General features: G+C 49.9%; 1 protein-coding gene across 1 annotated transcript in view; it reads left to right on the top strand.

Moving 5' to 3' along the window:
• Window positions 1–16898, top strand: part of Zfyve28 (zinc finger FYVE-type containing 28) — a 94534-nt gene that overhangs the window by 43909 nt on the left and 33727 nt on the right. Inside the window, exons 2-6 of the mRNA XM_005365899.3 lie at window positions 2355–2495; window positions 8470–8607; window positions 9966–10168; window positions 11079–11168; window positions 12218–12307. Of these exons, the coding sequence (XP_005365956.1) occupies window positions 2355–2495; window positions 8470–8607; window positions 9966–10168; window positions 11079–11168; window positions 12218–12307 (662 nt within the window). The remainder of the gene's footprint in view (window positions 1–2354; window positions 2496–8469; window positions 8608–9965; window positions 10169–11078; window positions 11169–12217; window positions 12308–16898) is intronic.

Here is a 16898-nt window from a genome sequence, read left to right as displayed (position 1 = left end):
GGGCAGGGTTTCTCTGTGTACCACTGGATGTCATGGAACTCGCTCTATAGACTAGCCTGGCCTCAAACTCAGAGATCCATCTGCTTCTGTCTCCCTCGTGATGGGATTAAAGGCATGCACTACTACCATCCAGCCCACCCTGTTTTTTTTCTTTTAATTATTTTAAACTTATTTCATTTGTCCATGCATGTGGAGGTCGGGACAGCTTGCAGGGTCTGGGTCTTTCCATGATGTGGGCCCAGCATTCAGACACTGTTGTTGGCTTTATGTGCTGAGCCATCTCAGTTGTGTAGTGTGCATATGTGCATGCGTGCTTGCCCACATGGATTAGTGTTTGTGAATGTGGGTGGGTGTGCCATGATACACATGCGTAGGTCAGAAGACAGCCTTGGACATTGGTCCTGTTGAAGACATGCTCTCTTTGTTGTTATTCTGTGTGCAGTCCAGCTGGCCTACGAGCTTGCTCAGTAGTAAGCTTAGAGGGCCTCTCTTATCTCCACCTCCTGTTGTGGTAGGAGTGCTGGGGTTATAGACGTGTGCTCCTGCATCTGGCCTCAAGTGGGCTCTGATGAGCTGAACTCAGGTAGGCATTATGCTTGCACGGTAGACCTTTACCCACTGAGGCATCTTCCAGACCCCAACTGCAAATCTTGATCGTATCTCATCACAGTGTCTCTGTGTCATAGCCCTCCTGAGTGTGGAAGTAGCTTGAGAAGTCAGTCCAGGTGTGGAGGGGAAGGTGGCACCCGGGGCCTTTCTCTCTCCTCCTAGAGGATGTCATCACCCACGTAAAGCAGAGGATGCTGTGTCTGCATCTAGACCAGGGCCTTTTGGCTGTCTACAGAATTCCTTGGGAAGGTTTGATACCTTTCTTGACCAGGCACTACAGCTGACTGTGAGGTGCTGTGCAAATTCTGAGTGGTGACCCTGGGAGTTCAAGTCCCATGAGGGGCTTCTTGGCCACAACTGGGGTTCCTCTTCCCCTTCCAGTACTTTTGGCTGGCTGGGAGGTTCAGGGCTGGTGCATGTCTGTGACGAAGGCCCTCTAGTTAAAGAAAAGCCTCCCTGAGGCCTGGCCTTGTAGAGCAAAAGCGAAGGGACAGTGAAGGGGGCACCGAGGGAAAGGAAAAGAAAGGAAAAGGAAAATACAAATAGTGGCCAGAAGTTCCCTTATGTTTAACACACTGTGGTGTAAACACAGCCACATGCATGAGGGGGAGAGCGTGGGCCAGGTGTCACTTTTGTTCTGTGTGTGCATGTGTGCACACAGGTGAACAGCATCACAGTAAATCTGGGTTGGTACATTTGGGTACGTTTCACGCTCTTGGATCTTATTTCCTTCTGGTAATAGAGGTTGAACCAGGGCCTTGTGCGTGCAAGGCAGATGTTCTCCCTCTGAGCCATGTATCCTCAGCCCTCTCCCATGTCTTTCTTCTTGCGGTCATGAGCATCCTTTCCCAAAGCATGCTGGGGCTTTCCCGCTTTCCCTTCATCTCTCTGAATCCTGTACTGTCAGGTCTAAGGGAAGGGGTCCTTCATACCTCAGAGCCTAGGGAACCTTTGTGCTAAGGCCCAGAGTGGTTGGGCCTCCTGTGCATGTGTAGAAAAAGACGCCAGCTAGTGAGGCTTCAGTAGAGAGACAGTGGGCAGGCATCCGGCCTGATGGAAGAGACAGGGAGCCTGAGTTCTACTTAGAGTTCGGTTATTGCAGGACCGGAATGCCTATGAGTCCAGTGGAAAGGAGGCCTCTGAGCTGAGGAAATGGGTGTTCCCCAGTGTTACAGAAACGGGGCTGAGGGGGCAGGACTGGAGGACTGACCCCAGGCCCTGCCAGTCCTCGCTTCAGTGGAGGGAAATTAGCGTCTTATTCTGGGCTACTTCCTTCAGTGGCCATCTTTGTCACTTCTGTTTAGACTTGTGAATTAAATACTTTTCTCATATACAATCTCATTACATAACTCAAGCTTATATCAAATACAGTCTTCCTGCCTCAGCCTCCCTCGTGCTGGGCTGGCAGGTGTGTGCCACCAGGCCTGACTTATATAATGCCCCCCACAAGAGTTTTTCTGTCATCCCAGGGCCCTGTGCCTCTCTCTTCCTCTTACCTGTGATCCTAATGCGAATCTTTTGTATAGGATGAGTTAAGTGACCCGGCTCTGGTTGTATTCCTAAAGGTTCTCATATAGAAATCTGACGACATGGCGACTTCTTGGGGTAGAAGAGTTCAGGTTAGGGACTCAGCCCTGGGGATCATCCCAATGGCAGCCCGCCCTGTAGGAACAAGGTCAGCGGTTACTGTGTCTCCGCCAGCAGTTACCAGTTCCTCATGCTCCTGGCACATCTCTCTCCTGCAGAGGTCAGACCCACAGCTGCTGGCCCAGTTCTACTACGCTGATGAGGAGCTGAACCAGGTGGCTGCAGAGCTGGACAGCCTGGATGGGCGGAAGGAGCCCCAAAGGTGCACACTGCTCGTCAGCCAGTTCCGCTCCTGCCAGGTGAGTGGGCAGGTGGGGGCATTGGGGTATGCATCTTCATCTTGAGGGGGGAGGTCTTGGGGGGGGGGAGATTCTTGCTTGGGTAAGTGTAAACAAGGATGGATGTTGTGACCTGTCCTTGGTAAGTATGTACCTTTGCCATCTGATCACGCCCGGAAGGATTGTAATCAGGGCCCTGAAGGTAATGAAGAAACTAGACCCAAGAGGAGCGTTTTTGGGCTGGGTGATGTGGGATTGGGAGATAGACATAGTACAAGTGCTAACTGTACTGGGCATTTGGGAAGAGCAGAAGCTGAGGGCCAGGAGCTGATAGGGAGGTTCTTGCTCTGGCTGCACTGGGTAATGTGTGCAGAGCTAGTGGGGGACGTGACTGCACTTGGCTGCTGACTCATGGTGCTGGGAGCATTTGCTGCATAATTCAGAGACAGCCCTGGAAGCTGCTGCTAAAAATACCTTGCCATCAGCATTTTCTTCCAGTGCAGCAAGCGTTCACGAGGTGTTTCCAGCAGGGACAAAGTTTTGTCAAGTGACAAGCACAGCCTTTCAGAAAGTTCAGGAACCTTCTTTGTGAGTTCTGGCTGGGTCCTCTGTTCTGGGAGGTGCGGCTGGTGCATGCTCACCTGACAGCCAGCCCATTTCTGTCACTGTGGTCCTCAGGGCCTTGCTGCACTTGGTCTCCACAAAATAGCCAGGGTGATCATCTCCAGGCCGCCTCCAGGCGGTAGTTCCCATGTTCTTGTCTATGGCCTCTTCCCACGGAGCTCCGGTGTAAAGGCCCTGCTTGTGCATCATAATCTGCTCCTTCTTTGGGGCCTGTGGCTCTGAGATGTTCAACACAGCCTCCACCTACCACGTGTCTGTCTGGAGGTTCTAGGCTTCTCCAGGGCCAGCTTCCCTGTTTCCAGGAGCTCCTGCTGGAAACAACAGTTACTAGGGAGCCACCTGCAGGACAGATGCTCAGAGGGGCTGAAGGCTCCTTCCTCCTGCTCCTGTCTGTTGGGAAGGAGTGCAGCTGTGGGTTCTTTGGGATATGACTGTGACCAGCTTAATGTCTCTCTCTGACTAGCTAGGTATGCATTGATGTCAGTGACTATTATTTTAGGTAGACTGGGGAAAAAATGTCAAGCTGGTGGTTTCTTCTTAGGTCAAGGGTGAGGGCTCATCACGGTGAGCCTTGTGCTGTGAGAAGGGTCTGGGGGAACACTTAGGTCCAGGCCGTTTCTTAAGGACACACCTCCTTTCCTTATCTTACGGTCTGGGTGGGAAGCATGGGGACAAGAGATTGTGCACAGCCCTCAGCACTATTCCTTGTTACTTGGCTCCCAGGACCCTGTTCCCTGTCTTACCTCACAACCACAATCACACCTCCTTCCCTTCCTAGCCTCTTAGGTTCAGGATTCAGCTCTCTCTTTTTCTTAGCTCCTCTATGGCCATGCTATCTGTGTTGACTCAGTTTCTCCCCTGCCCCATCCAGACATCTATGGCAGTGCTTCCTAGCCCCATTGGTACCTGTTAGATGGCTTAGGCCCAGCATGTGTAGCTTGGGGGCTCTAGTTCCCATCCTCGGCACCTTGTGCAAGTTTTGCCCGTGAACCCAGCATTTCATGTCTCTTCATGGTGTTCCAGCTGGCACTACTTTATCGAGTTTAGCCTGTGAGTGCTTGGTGCTGCTCTGTAGAAAGATAATGGATTTCTATAAACTGATCTTGTGACCTGAGGCCTTTTCGAGGGAATACAGGTCACACTGCACTATTCTTGCTGCTCTCTGCCCTCCCATCTTACAGAATCTCTTATCACTCTGGCAATAGAAGCATAGTATTCCGCCCTTCCATATGGGTACCCTCAGTTCAGCGGTTCCAATGCTTCCTGAAGACAGTGTCAGAGTTCAGGTGAGTGCTTCCTTTACCTGTGATATTTATGACAAAGGAGGCAGGTGTCCGTGTGTGTAGATCACTCAGGGTGATATCCGGACATGATCTTAACAGGGCACCCCTGTCTCTGTAGAGTTGGAAAATACTACCATCCTAGACTGCAGATGAGCTTACCAGCCCAGAAGCCCTTTGAACCCTGTCTGTCTTTTGGTTTCCTGCACAGGTGTGACTGATGCCCTCTCCTGAGTTTGTGCCCTAGAGTGACTAGTCCTATCCTGAGGCTGCTCTGAGCCTGGCTACCTGTCATCTCATTAACATAGGCAAAGACTCTATTACCTCAGAAACTGCAAGGGTTTTAGGGATTGTATGCCAAGAAACTGAAAGAACAAACAAACACACACACACACACACACACACACACACACATTGCAGTTTTAAGCTGGGAGTCTCTATGTTGCTTAAGCTGGACTTGAACTCCTGGGATCAAGAGATATTTCTGCCTCAGCAAGTAGCTGGACTGTGCCTGGTTCCAAAATGCATTTCATGGATCACTTTCTAATTCATGTACTAGTTTTGACAGTGTTCTTTAGAGTCTAATAGATATTGTATAAATGTTTTCTGCAAATAAAGGTTTGTGCTTCTTTAAAATTTTATTTTTATTAGATTGTGTGTATGCATGTGTAACTGTGTGGGTGTGTGCACATGAGTACAGGCCAGAAGAGGGTGTCAGATCCCCCTGCAGCTGAACTACAGGCAATTGTGAGCTGCCTTGTGAGGGTGCAGAGAATTGAACTTGGGTTCTCTGTAAGTGCAGCATACACTTTTAACTTCTGAATCATCTCTCCAACCCCAGATTTTTACTTCTCTCTTCATTTTTGTGTTGTGTGCCATACCCTGCTCCCTGAAACCCTCTTGGAGTTCAGTGCTGGGCATACATGCTGAACAGACTTATTCTCACCTTGGACAGTCAGTGGTCAGTCCTTTGTCATCAAGCGTATTGCTGTAGGATTTCTGCAGAACCCCTGTACCATGACAAGGAAGTTGTCTTCTATTTATAGCTTGCCAAGGGTTCTTACCAGGAATGGATGTTGGAGTTTTGTCAAATATTTTCTTTGTGGCTATTGGGATATCTAGTTTCTTATGGTAAATGATATTGACTACCTTTACGTTTTTCCATTTTATTCTTGCCGTTGCCCAGCATCAGCTGCATGCGTGTGCTGCGAGGCAGGGCTCTGTCTGTGACGTCCACTAGTTCACCCCCAGTTCCTAGCACACAGTGAGCACTCAGTTTATTGTAGAAACTGGGTGGGTACTGAGTGACTGATCTAAAATGCTACCTTTTCCTCTTCTTCCGTGACTCTCTTTCTCACCTCTTTATTTCATTTCCTCTCTTTTTTTTTTCTTCATGTGCTTTGTGAGATGGGGTTTTACTTAGCCCGGTTGGGCTTGAACTCATAACCCTCTTGTCTCAGCCATCTAAGTATAGTTGTGCACCACCATGGCTCCTGCTTCCTTCTTTAACGATATGCCTTATCCACTTTCTGATAACAATCAGGGCATCACATAAATGGTGGTAAGCTGTGGCAAACTGCTGCAAGTTTGATACCGTGTCAGTCCATACATGCAGGCTTCTCACCACTTCTGTAGTTAGTTACAATTATGTAGCTTTGGAAGAAATCTTGCACTCCTCTGGTCCTGCCAGACAAGATGACTCCTGTATTGCATTATTACATATATTTTAACAATAAAAAACAATGGCATTGCTAGGTGCCTCTAAGTCAGAGGGCCATGGCTGTTAGAGTGGTGGAAGGTACCATTCAGTTCTCTAGGAGAAAGAGGACAGAGGAATCAACTGGGCATCACATAAAGACAGATATTGGCCCTATTCTTAACAAAAGTAGACTTTTAAACTGTAGAATGGCTGGGACATAGGAACTCTGTTTAGTGTGTGTAAGGCCAGGGGTTCAATGCCTGTGACCAGCCACAAAATAGAAAAACAAAACATAAGAGGTCAGGCATGCTGCTTAGAAGCACGGAATCTAGAGCTTCTCTCTCTACTCTCATGGTACAGCATGCTTTTTATTCAACCTCCTCAAATTTTGTTAGGAAATTTGTATATAGTATGGCCAGGTATGTTGTCACACGCCTGTAACCTGGCACTTGAGAGGTAGAAAAGATTAGGGGTTCAAGGAGAGCCGTGGCTGCACAGCAAGTTCGAGGCCAGTCTGGTGTACATAAGTCTCAGCCTCAAAATGAATTTAAAACGATACGAGTTCTCCATCTCTATTCAGGAAGGTTTGGTGTCTGGATAACGCACACCTATAGAACGTGTTGGGAGATGCTCTCATTTCTGCTTTTTTTTTTTTTTTTTTGAGGGAAAGGGTCATGAGTTTGTGTCAAATTGTTGTTATTTTTCTGTTTGGATCCAGAGATTTCTCTGTGGGAATATTTCTAACCTTAGATTCATTTTATTGAAAATATACAGAACCTTTCAGGTTTTCTGTTTCTTCTCGAAGAGCTTTGGGAGTCTACTGCAAGGTAGTTTTCTTCTAAGTTGTCAGCATAAGTTGTTCGTGCAGCCATTTTAATATCTGTAGGCTGTGTAGCGATGTCTTCTCTCTTGTGAGCTGCGTCTCCTGAATGTGTTAGTTTGTCAGTTTTATTCACCATCTCAACTGAACTGTTTTTGGCTTTGTTGAGCTTCTCTTTCATGGGACTCTTTATAGCTTGTGCGTATGTATAGAGAGAATACACCTATTCCTGGTGGCCTGTTCCCCCAGGGAGGCTCTGCTCCCTGATTTGCACAACTTCCCCATCAGCTCTATCAACTGGAATCCCAGTGGGGATCTCACAAGTTCCTGGCCAGCCCAGGCTACAAAATGAGACATTGTGTCAAACAGAACAAACAAGCATCTATGTACGGAAGGTCCCGAGTTTTACAAACTATAACGTATGCAGACTCCAAGCTGCCGTGGAACTGTGGTCTCCATTTTGTTTCTGAAGATCAGGAAAGTCCGTGCCCTGCCATAGGTAGCACAGCCACTGGGGTGGAGTTGGAGCTGCCTTTGTATAAGGTGCTTGGCTGTCCTTCTGCTGGTCCCAGACCAGGGTTACTGCTTGGAGGAGGAGGAGTGTCTGAAAGAGCTGACCCAGCAGACTCCCTTTCCTGGTAAGATGTGGATTTGTGTCCCTGAGCCTGTGAGAAAACTGAGGACGAGGGTCCCCAGCTGGTCATCACTGGGGCTGAGGGACCCTTTTGCTCATACTTGGATGTTAACTCTGTTGTAGAAACTGACATCCCCACTCTGGGGAAGACTTTCACATAGTTCAAGGGCTGCTTTCAATGGTGGCCCTCAGCAATTGTCACTGCCCAGAGGTAGGTGGACATGCCAAGGATAGCCCAGGCCTGTACTGTGAATAATAATGCTTCAGAAATGGACATTGAAAGCCGCGCATGCGCGTGCACATGCATGTGTGTGTGTGTGTGTGTGTGTGCGCCTGTGTGGTGCCTGTGTGGTGCCTGTGTGCAGATGTGGAGGCCAGCAGTACTCAGTTGCACTCCACCTTATTTTGAGGTAAGATCTCTCTCTGAAACTGGAGCCAGCAAGTCCCCTGGGTCTTCCTGGCTCCACCCCTCCCCCAGTGCTGAGGTCACAGCTGTGCTACCATGGGCTTCTTTTAAGAGTAGGTGCTAGGGATCCAAACTCTGGTCCTCCTATTTACACAGCAAGCGTTGGATCTGCTGAGCTTTCCCCCCAGTCCCCAGAGCCAAGTTCTCATAGCAGTCCACTGACTCAGTGTCCGAGAAAATATGTCTGGGCACGCAGAGGCACCTGGGGGAGTCGTGACATGCAGGGGGCAGGCAGGAGAGAAGTCGTCTTCTTTCTATGAAGACTGCTCAGTTGTTACAAAGAGTGATATGAAATCTGCTTCTCAGCCAAGTCACAGGGTTGTGTTCTAGCAACAGGCCACTAGGGGACACATTGGTATTGTCCCAGGAGGGAATGGTTGTAGGCATTTCCCTCTGAGCCTGCTGTGGGGAGGCAGGATGTGCTGCCAGACGTGTGTGTAGTTCGGGTGAGCAATCTTTCTTTCTGTTTCAGGACAATGTGTTAAACATCATTAATCAGATCATGGAGGAGTGTATCCCTCAAGACCGTGCCCCTAGGGATTTCTGCGTCAAGTTTCCTGAGGAGATCCGGCATGACAACTTGGCTGGCCAGTTGTGGTTTGGAGCTGAGGTAATGGGCAGCTGCTGGGATTCCTGGTCCTAACATTGAACACCCCTTTCCAGCCACGTCCCTGTGAACCTGCCCACAGGCACCTGCAGACACAGATGCCTGGTGTCCTCCAGGGGCTCTACCCACCCTTTGTTTACAGAAGATGTGGTCTACGTTTCCTTGGCCACTGGCCCCTTGGACCATCAGGGAGAGCCATGCCCCTGTCCTTCCCAACACTGCCGGTGCAGATGAAGTTTCTCGTGTGATTGGTGGTTAGGGGCTTCTTAGATCCCCAAGCATCCAGGATCCTGTCACTGCTCCTCAGATACCAGCGTGAGCAGAGTTCTCTCCTGCCCGCTGAAATGGCAACATAAGGGGGCCCTCAGTCTTCAGAGGACCTCTCTCGGCATCTCACCATAGCTTATCTTCCAGTGAGACAGTTGAGGCACGAGGAACGTGCCTTCCCCAATGGGGTTGTAGGGGACTTACTTCCTAGCTGGGGACTTCTGTACTCCTCAACAAAGTGAAGCTCCAGCTTATCTCCCTTGTCTGTGTTTTCAAAACCCAGAGGATCCCAGGGCTATGACTGCAACTTGTGATCCTCTGTGCTGTCCTCGAGTCCCTGACACCCCTCCCCGTGCAACCCCAGATCTTACGTGCCTCCTGCTCCATTAATGTGGCTGCTGCGTAGGCTTGGCACCTGCAGTTTAATGCTCCCATTCAGGATAGACCTGGGAAATCAGTAACCCATTGCCCCAGCTGACAGGAAATTGCTTCTTGTCCTGAGTCATGCTGATGGGATTGGCTGGTAGCTTGGTTCTGCCCTAAACTGGTGAAAGCCAGCTAGTAGACTGAGCTTCTTTTCTATACCAGAAGAAGCCAACTGGAGGCTGTGTGTACTCCTTGGTCTCCACCTTGAGAGTAGTAGACGAACTTTCTGTGTTTCTGAGCACAGCCTGGGGTCTCTCACAGATGTGGGTGCTTGGGGTACATGGAGGCCTCCTCACCAACCAGGAGCGGGGTACATTTTTAGTGGATGATTATGTGTATGGGGAGATCATGTTCCTATTTGCATTAGATGTATGTGTGCAAGAGGCATCTATGACTTCCCATAAAGGTCATGGCCTGGAGGGTGGCTGGACTCTTGCTGCTGTCTTGTTCCAGGACACAACCCCAAGTGTGGCCTCTGGATGCTCTTGGCTCCTAGAAGTCACCCTGGGCCAGGAGGCAGTAAGAATCACATTACTGGGTTTATCTACCCCTTGAATTGTGTCTTACACTGGGCCCTGAGGTCTTGAGGTGCACAGGGTCAGATTCCCTGAGGCCATGCTCTTTCTAAGAGCTACTGGTCACTCTTAAGCATACTTTCCTGCCCACAGTGCCTGGCAGCTGGCTCCATCATCATGAATCGTGAGCTCGAGAGCATGGCTATGCGGCCACTGGCCAAGGAACTGACACGCAGCCTGGAGGATGTGCGGGGCACTCTCCGTGACCAGGCACTACGAGACCTCAACACCTACACGGAAAAGATGCGGGAAGCGCTGAGGCATTTTGATGTTCTGTTTGCCGAGTTCGAGCTGAGGTGACCTTGAGGGCCCCGTGGATGTGCCTTAGATCTTTGGAACCATGACTTTTGCTCATGAGTTTGGGATTCCGGCTCTGGGGGCACGTCTTGATGTCTCCATGTAGAAAATGATGAAGGAGGAGTTGGGTGACTATCCCCTGGGGAGCCTTCGAGGGATGAGGGAGAGCAGAGGTCCTGGAGTCCAGCAGAGCTCTGGCAGTCACAACCCCTGGGGCACAGGGCTCAGGAGAGGCCTGCTGAACTTTGATGCTCACAGACAGGAGATCCTTGCTTTCATGGCCTCTGTTAATAAAGACTGAGTGTGGGATGCACGAATGGCCTCTAGAAGAAGGTGTGCTCTCAGAAGTCAGGGTGCAGACAGTTGAGTATTATTTTCTTGGGTCTCATAGCAAGAAAAAGATTAGAGAGTTGGTAGTTTAGAAGGCCTGAAAGCGTTCTCACCTGGGATCAGGTAGATAAGCATCCCACAGCTGCTCAGCAAATATCCTGAGTCCTGTGCATATCTGGGACCACTCCTGGGCAGTTGGGATGTACAGGGTCTGACCTTGCACTCTGTGGGGGGAGGAGTTGTCCCAGGCACCTGCTCCCCATTCATGGATTCATATATGCTAATGCATTGCTTCCTCAGAGCTAGGGTCAAGGTGGGAACACTTAAGTGGATGGGGTGGTTTCATGGCAATCAAGTCTGAACTGGAGCAGGACTGGGGTCATGAAGAAGTGCCACATAAAGCCTGGGTTAGCAGCAACTCTGACTTAAATTATCTCTGTAAAGCTTGGAGCTGCGTATTTATGATCTCATTGGCATTTTGTAGTGGTAGTATCAAGGGCTGTGGTTTTGATTTAATGTCTTTGTTTGGGGAGGCCTGGGAAGTTGGGGAACAAAGGTCTGACAATCTCCATGTTGCAGCTATGTCTCAGCCATGGTGCCTGTGAAGTCCCCCAGAGAGTACTATGTGCAGCAGGAGGTCATCGTGCTGTTCTGCGAGACAGTGGAGAGGTGAGGGCAGGCTGCTTAGATGGTATCTTGTCAGGGACACCCAGGTTAGGGAGACAGCACCCTGCTGCTTTCCTTACCCATCATGCCTGCTTGTACCCAGAAGGCAGTGCCCTCACTCACTCTCTCCCCAGGTTCCCTCTGCTCTGGCTGGAAGGGCAGGTGCTTTAGTGGAGTCTTGTGACAGACAGCAGCTGCTGTCTAGATCCCCCTCCCCCACATACATCCCCTAGTTCCCTGGCCCCCTGCCTCCCTCTCCTCTCTGCATCCTCATCTCCCACTTTCCTCCTCCTGCTTCTGCTCTCCTCACAGAGCACAGGGGTCCCTGTGGGTGCAGGCCTGATCAGCATGGGTAGCTGGGTCATAGCTGCTTCCATCAGGCCTTGTTTGTCAGTTCAGTCAGAGTCTCCAAACAGAGTCTGGGACTGAGATTCACTCAGAGTGTTGACAGTAGTGCTGGTTTTGAAACTGACTAAATCACACCACAAGTTGTTATTTTTAAAAGGCTGATCGTTCGCTGGGTTTACTTTCACAAGTGTTTCAAATTGCCAGAAAACAGGGTGACAGAAAATCCATTTTGCTTTGAAGTCCTGATGGTGCAGCACCTGTTTATGGGGTGTTATGTTGGGAAAGCCACCTGCTTACTGTGGGGGACGGGAACTAACCTAGATTCTCTAGGAGTGCTGGATTGGGTAATATTCTTGCCCCGTGTTTGTGCTTGACCCTTGAGTTGCCTTGGCTTCAAGGGTAGGCAAAGCACGGGTAACGACAGACACTGACCGAATGACGGGTATCTTCATACATACCACCCACCTCCTGCCCTTCCATTCTTTTCTGGGACAGGTGGAGCAGGCAGGAAAAAGACTGAGCTTTGGCCGCTCTTCTGGGGCTTTCCAAGCAAAGCACCACCTTGTCTTCCATGCATGACTGATGTAATACAGGCCACTCTCCTCACTTGCCTGTCCCCTGGGGTTACTAGGAAGGTTGGGTGCTCTGCTCCCAACACGTGGAGTCTACCTACCAATACCCCTCACTCCCTTTCCCTCTGCCAGAGCCTTGGATTTCGGCTATCTGACCCAGGACATGATCGACGACTATGAACCTGCCCTCATGTTCACCATTCCTCGGCTGGCCATTGTGTGGTGAGTGCCCTCCGCTTCCTGGCTACTGGTGATGGTGCTCACACCCTGCAGACTCGGCTCCGGTCAACCCCTAGCAGTCCCAATCTGGTCCCCTGTTCTCCCTTGGCAGATGAGGAGCCAAGTGTTTAGAGAACTTCATGCTTCCCCTGGTGGGGGCTGTGGGAGCTCCTGTTACAGACAGACAGTGAGCCCTGCCACTCAGGCCCACACACCATGCAGGGTCTCTTGGGTATAGAGTAACCATGCAGGGCTGTGGGAGGCAGGCTCGGTGGTGGCAGGAGGATGAGGGGCCCCAGCTCTCAAAGGAGAATAGGTTGGTTTAAGCGAATAACTTCTGGCCTGTGGGGAGATGGAGCACAGTAGGTTCAGGTGAGCTGTGGCCTCCTGTCTAAATAGGAGACTTGGTGGGCCCTTTCCCACCAGAATGGTAAAACAGATCTGGGGAGAACAAGGAACTCACAGGTGAGCCTTTGGATTCTTGTGGGGTTCATGGCATCAGAAAAGCATGCAGGATTTGGGGCCTCACATCCCTCAGAGACATTGTGCTCAGTCACTTGCTGGACATTCTCAGTGCTGGGGCCACAGGCAGAGCCCAGCTGTTGGAGCTTCTTCCCCCTCTGTGCTCCATCTTTCTGTCGGGTGGGTGTTCATGGGACTGGGGAGCTTGGTGAAGGCTGCCTGGGTTTGCAGTCTGGGGGATGGTCCAGTTATACCACCTGAAATGCAGGAGCATAGCTGGGCCCAGAGTGGGGATGTTGCATCCTGTGGGGAGAAGGAAAGGGCATAGAGTCCAGGATGGGTCCAGATCTAGGCCACAGCAGGACCTAGGGAACATAGAAGACAGACACACAGCAGCCTGCTGAAGATACTTTCCCATGGGAAGTGGGGACTTGGAGGTGGAGGGCTACTTCAGGACAGTCAGTGTTCTGGTCTCTCAAAACTGGGGCACTTTCTTCCATTGCACAGGCAAGTGCGGGTGCTGGTGCCAAGCCTTGCTCCTTGCCAGGCTTCTGGCTTGTGTGTTTTAGATGTCTTCAGAGTAATGTTTGAGCAATGGCTGGTGTTTCCAGAGCCCTCTAATGGTCCAGCACCTCTGGTCCCCTTCCCCATACACTCCCCCTCTCCTTACAGAGTTCTCTCTCTTCTCTTCAACATATCCAGAGTACCACATCACACTCCAGGGCTGCCCCTTTAAAATGCCCTCATCAGCAGAATCTGGAGGTGTCTTGCCTTCTGAGGATGTTGAGCTGCCCCCAGCTCGCATAAAGTGGGCTGAAGTGGCTGTTCCCAGGAGGACCTGTAGGCCTGTGCTGGCTCACAGGTGTCTCTGGTTCAGTAAGAGGAAATGGTGTACTTTTTTGGTCCTACCTCTTTGAAAAATAAAACAGAAAACTCTTTGGACTCTAAATCTTGTTTGTTTATGCTGACCAGCATGGGTCTGAGAGTTTTTGTTTGTTTATTTTGTTTTTCGAGACAGGATTTCTCTGTAGATTTAGAGCTGTCCTGGAACTTACTCTGTAGACCAGGCTGGCCTCGAACTCACAGAGATCCACTTGCCTCTGCCTCCTGAGTGCTGGGATTAAAGGCGTGTGCTACCACTGCCCAGGGTCTGAGAGTTTTTAAGAATAGGTATTGACCCTTATCTTTATGTCTCTGAAAATTGATCCTGTAACACAAAAACCCTGTCCCTCGTTTTAATAGACCCTTGTAGGTGCTTTGAAGTATAGTACCTGGCCCTTACCCATCCAAGGGCTGGCCTTCCGGGAAGCTCTGCAGAACCAGCTGCCATTTCTGGGTATGCCTTTCCTCCCTGCTCTGCCTGCTGCTCCTGGGTGAGTGCAGGTGTGGTTGGGAGAAAATTTATTCTAAAGTCTCTGGGAGCACCCTACAGCTTATCTTAGGCAGCAAACTAGTTTTAAAATAAACAGAGGTGTCAGACAGCCCTTGCTCTCACTGTTTCCTGATTTAACTCTGGAATCTGTTTTCTTTCTTGTTGTTTGTTGGTTGGAGGATGAGGGTGGGGTTTAAGACAGTTTCCTATAACCCCGGCTGGCCTTGAACTCGTTATGTAGCAAATGACGACCCTGAACTTCTGCTTCTCCAGCCTCTACTCCATCAGTACCAGACCACAGGCATACCCCACCATACTCAGTTTTATCCTGGAGTCTGTTTTCCCTGTTTGTTCACCTGTGCCTGGACATGTATGGTTGATGAACAATGACCACTCCTCTCTGACCAGCATCATGGATGTTCTGTGTGCTGATGTCAGTGTTCATACTGCTGGTAACTGGGTCAGTAGCCAACCCAGATCACTAGTCCTGGAGTTAATGAGGTCACTGTGGGTGTGAGTTTTGTTCTAGGTGGCGTCTAGAGGTAGACAGGACGCTCCTTCTACTCAGGGTGTAAGGAGGCCTGGAAAGAGCTGCGATGATTGAAGGGCTCTCCACAAGGCAGAGAAGACGCAGGGTATAGGAAAGGAGAGCAGATACAGGAACACGGAACTCAGAGAGTGGAGGTTTGGTTCATGACAGGGTCCTCAGAACCAAGTGTGGGTCTGAGGGATCGTGAGGTGCATTGTCCGCTGAGGACCTGTGTACCTGGCCCCACACTCATCCCGGGGGTCCTGGCATTTCTGTGCAGGAGAGGCTGGGTCTGGGGAGCAGCTTCCCTTTATGTTCAGATGTATTTTTAAGGTATTTATCTTAAAGCAGTTCCTTAAAAGAATAAAGAACCCCGATCCTATAGATTGAGTGTCACTTTCCAGCCAGCACATCTGGTTGGCCAACATGGGCCTGTGCCATAGGGCCACTATTGCCTACCAGCCCAGAATCCCACAGGCCCATGCCCTGATACACCTGGGTCCACTCTGCATCAGCCATTTCTCCCCACAAGGTTTGTCCACACCTCAGCAACCCTGTAGCCAGATCTAGTACCGCCCCCCACCCATTGCCATCTGTGTGAGCCTGGCCCTTGGCCCCACCTACTCTTTAGTCCTGCCCCCTTGTCTGAGTAGTGACACCTCCTCCCCTCCTAGAGCACCAGTGGTCCTGGCATCTTCAAACAAGAACACTGCACCTTGTTCATAACCTGCCAGAGCTCTACCTCCTGGATAATAGACCTTCCCACACCCGAGGGATGCCCCAGCCTGGCTTCTGCCTCATGCATCCACCTTCTCCCCAATTCTTTCTTCTGTCCCTCCAGGTTCACATAATGGCTGTGCTTACTCTATTTGGTTTTTAATATTTCATAAATACAACTTCCTACTATCTGACCCAGCCACAAATACTCAGATCACAGTTTCACCACAGCTAGACTCGTGTACTGGTTGACACTAATTTCGGCATACTTGTACCACCCAGACTCCTCATATCCCTTGTCCTTTGTGGCCACTTCCACCACCCACATTTACACATTCATTCACGAGGTGCATGGTCTCTCTCTCTCTCTCTCTCTCTCTCCCTCTCTCTCTCTCTCTCCTATTTTCTGGTCCTGCAGTGGTATAATTAGGGTTGTGTGTGGTTGTGTATCTCCATGGGAAGACAGACTTCCCTCCGGCACTTACTGCAGTCCCGTAGAGCCTGGAGGGTAGAGGCACAGTGGGCTTTGGTAGAATTTTGCCACTTTGATCTGACAAGGCTCAGATACATATTTATGCAGATTATCCAGAGACTATTGCTTTTAAAGAAAACATTTGAGGGACCGAATATCCAAAACCAAGGCACTGATTAAAAGTGATACTTCTGTCACGAAAATCTTAGAGGGAAACACTAGTGTCACGGAAGCATCCTCACTATGTTAGATACAAGATCATCACCAAATGCTGTCCTACAAGATTGCTTTTTCTGTTTGTTTGGTGGGTTTTTTTTGTTTTGTTTTTTTGAGACAGAGTTTCTCTATGTATCACCTTGGCTGGCCTGGAACTCACTCTGTAGACCAGGCTAGCCTCAAACTCACAGAGATCTACCTGCCTCTGCCTCCTTAATGCTGGGATTAAAGGCATGCACCACCACCAACAGGCCTTTCTTTAGGGTCTCAGGTATCTCAGGCTGTTCCTTACTGTGTATCCAAACAATGACCTGAACGTCTGGTCTTCTTGTCTCCATCTCCTACATGATGGCATTATAAGCTTACACTGCTGGGGTTAGAACCTGGGCCTCATGCACGTCAGACAGGTGCTCTACCAACTGAGTTACAGCCTCAGCGCTCTGTAAAAATTATTAACGCTTCTGTAAACAGAAACGCAAGTGCTTTTACTATGGTGGTAAAGTAAACAACATATGACATAAAACTTACCATTTTAGCCTTTAATTTTTTTTCTTTTTGGTTTTTCAAGACAGGGTTTCTCTATGTAACAGTTCTGGCTGTCCTGGAACTCACTCAGTAGACCAGGCTAGCCTTGAACTCAGAGATCTGCCTGCTTCTGCCTCCCAAGTGCTGGGATTAAAGGCGTGTGCCACCACTGCCTGGCCTTTAAATTCTTATGGAGCCTTCATGGGCCTACAGAGGAAAAAAAAAACTTCAAAAAGGAAACACAAAGCCGGGCGGTGGTGGCGCACGCCTTTAATCCCAGCACTCGGGAGGCAGAGGCAGG

Source organism: Microtus ochrogaster, unplaced genomic scaffold (genome assembly GCF_000317375.1).
Source record: "Microtus ochrogaster isolate Prairie Vole_2 unplaced genomic scaffold, MicOch1.0 UNK5, whole genome shotgun sequence".
Classification (NCBI taxonomy): domain Eukaryota; kingdom Metazoa; phylum Chordata; class Mammalia; order Rodentia; family Cricetidae; genus Microtus; species Microtus ochrogaster.
Note: the sequence above shows the minus strand (reverse complement) of the source record. Positions and strands in the feature narration are given on the sequence as shown.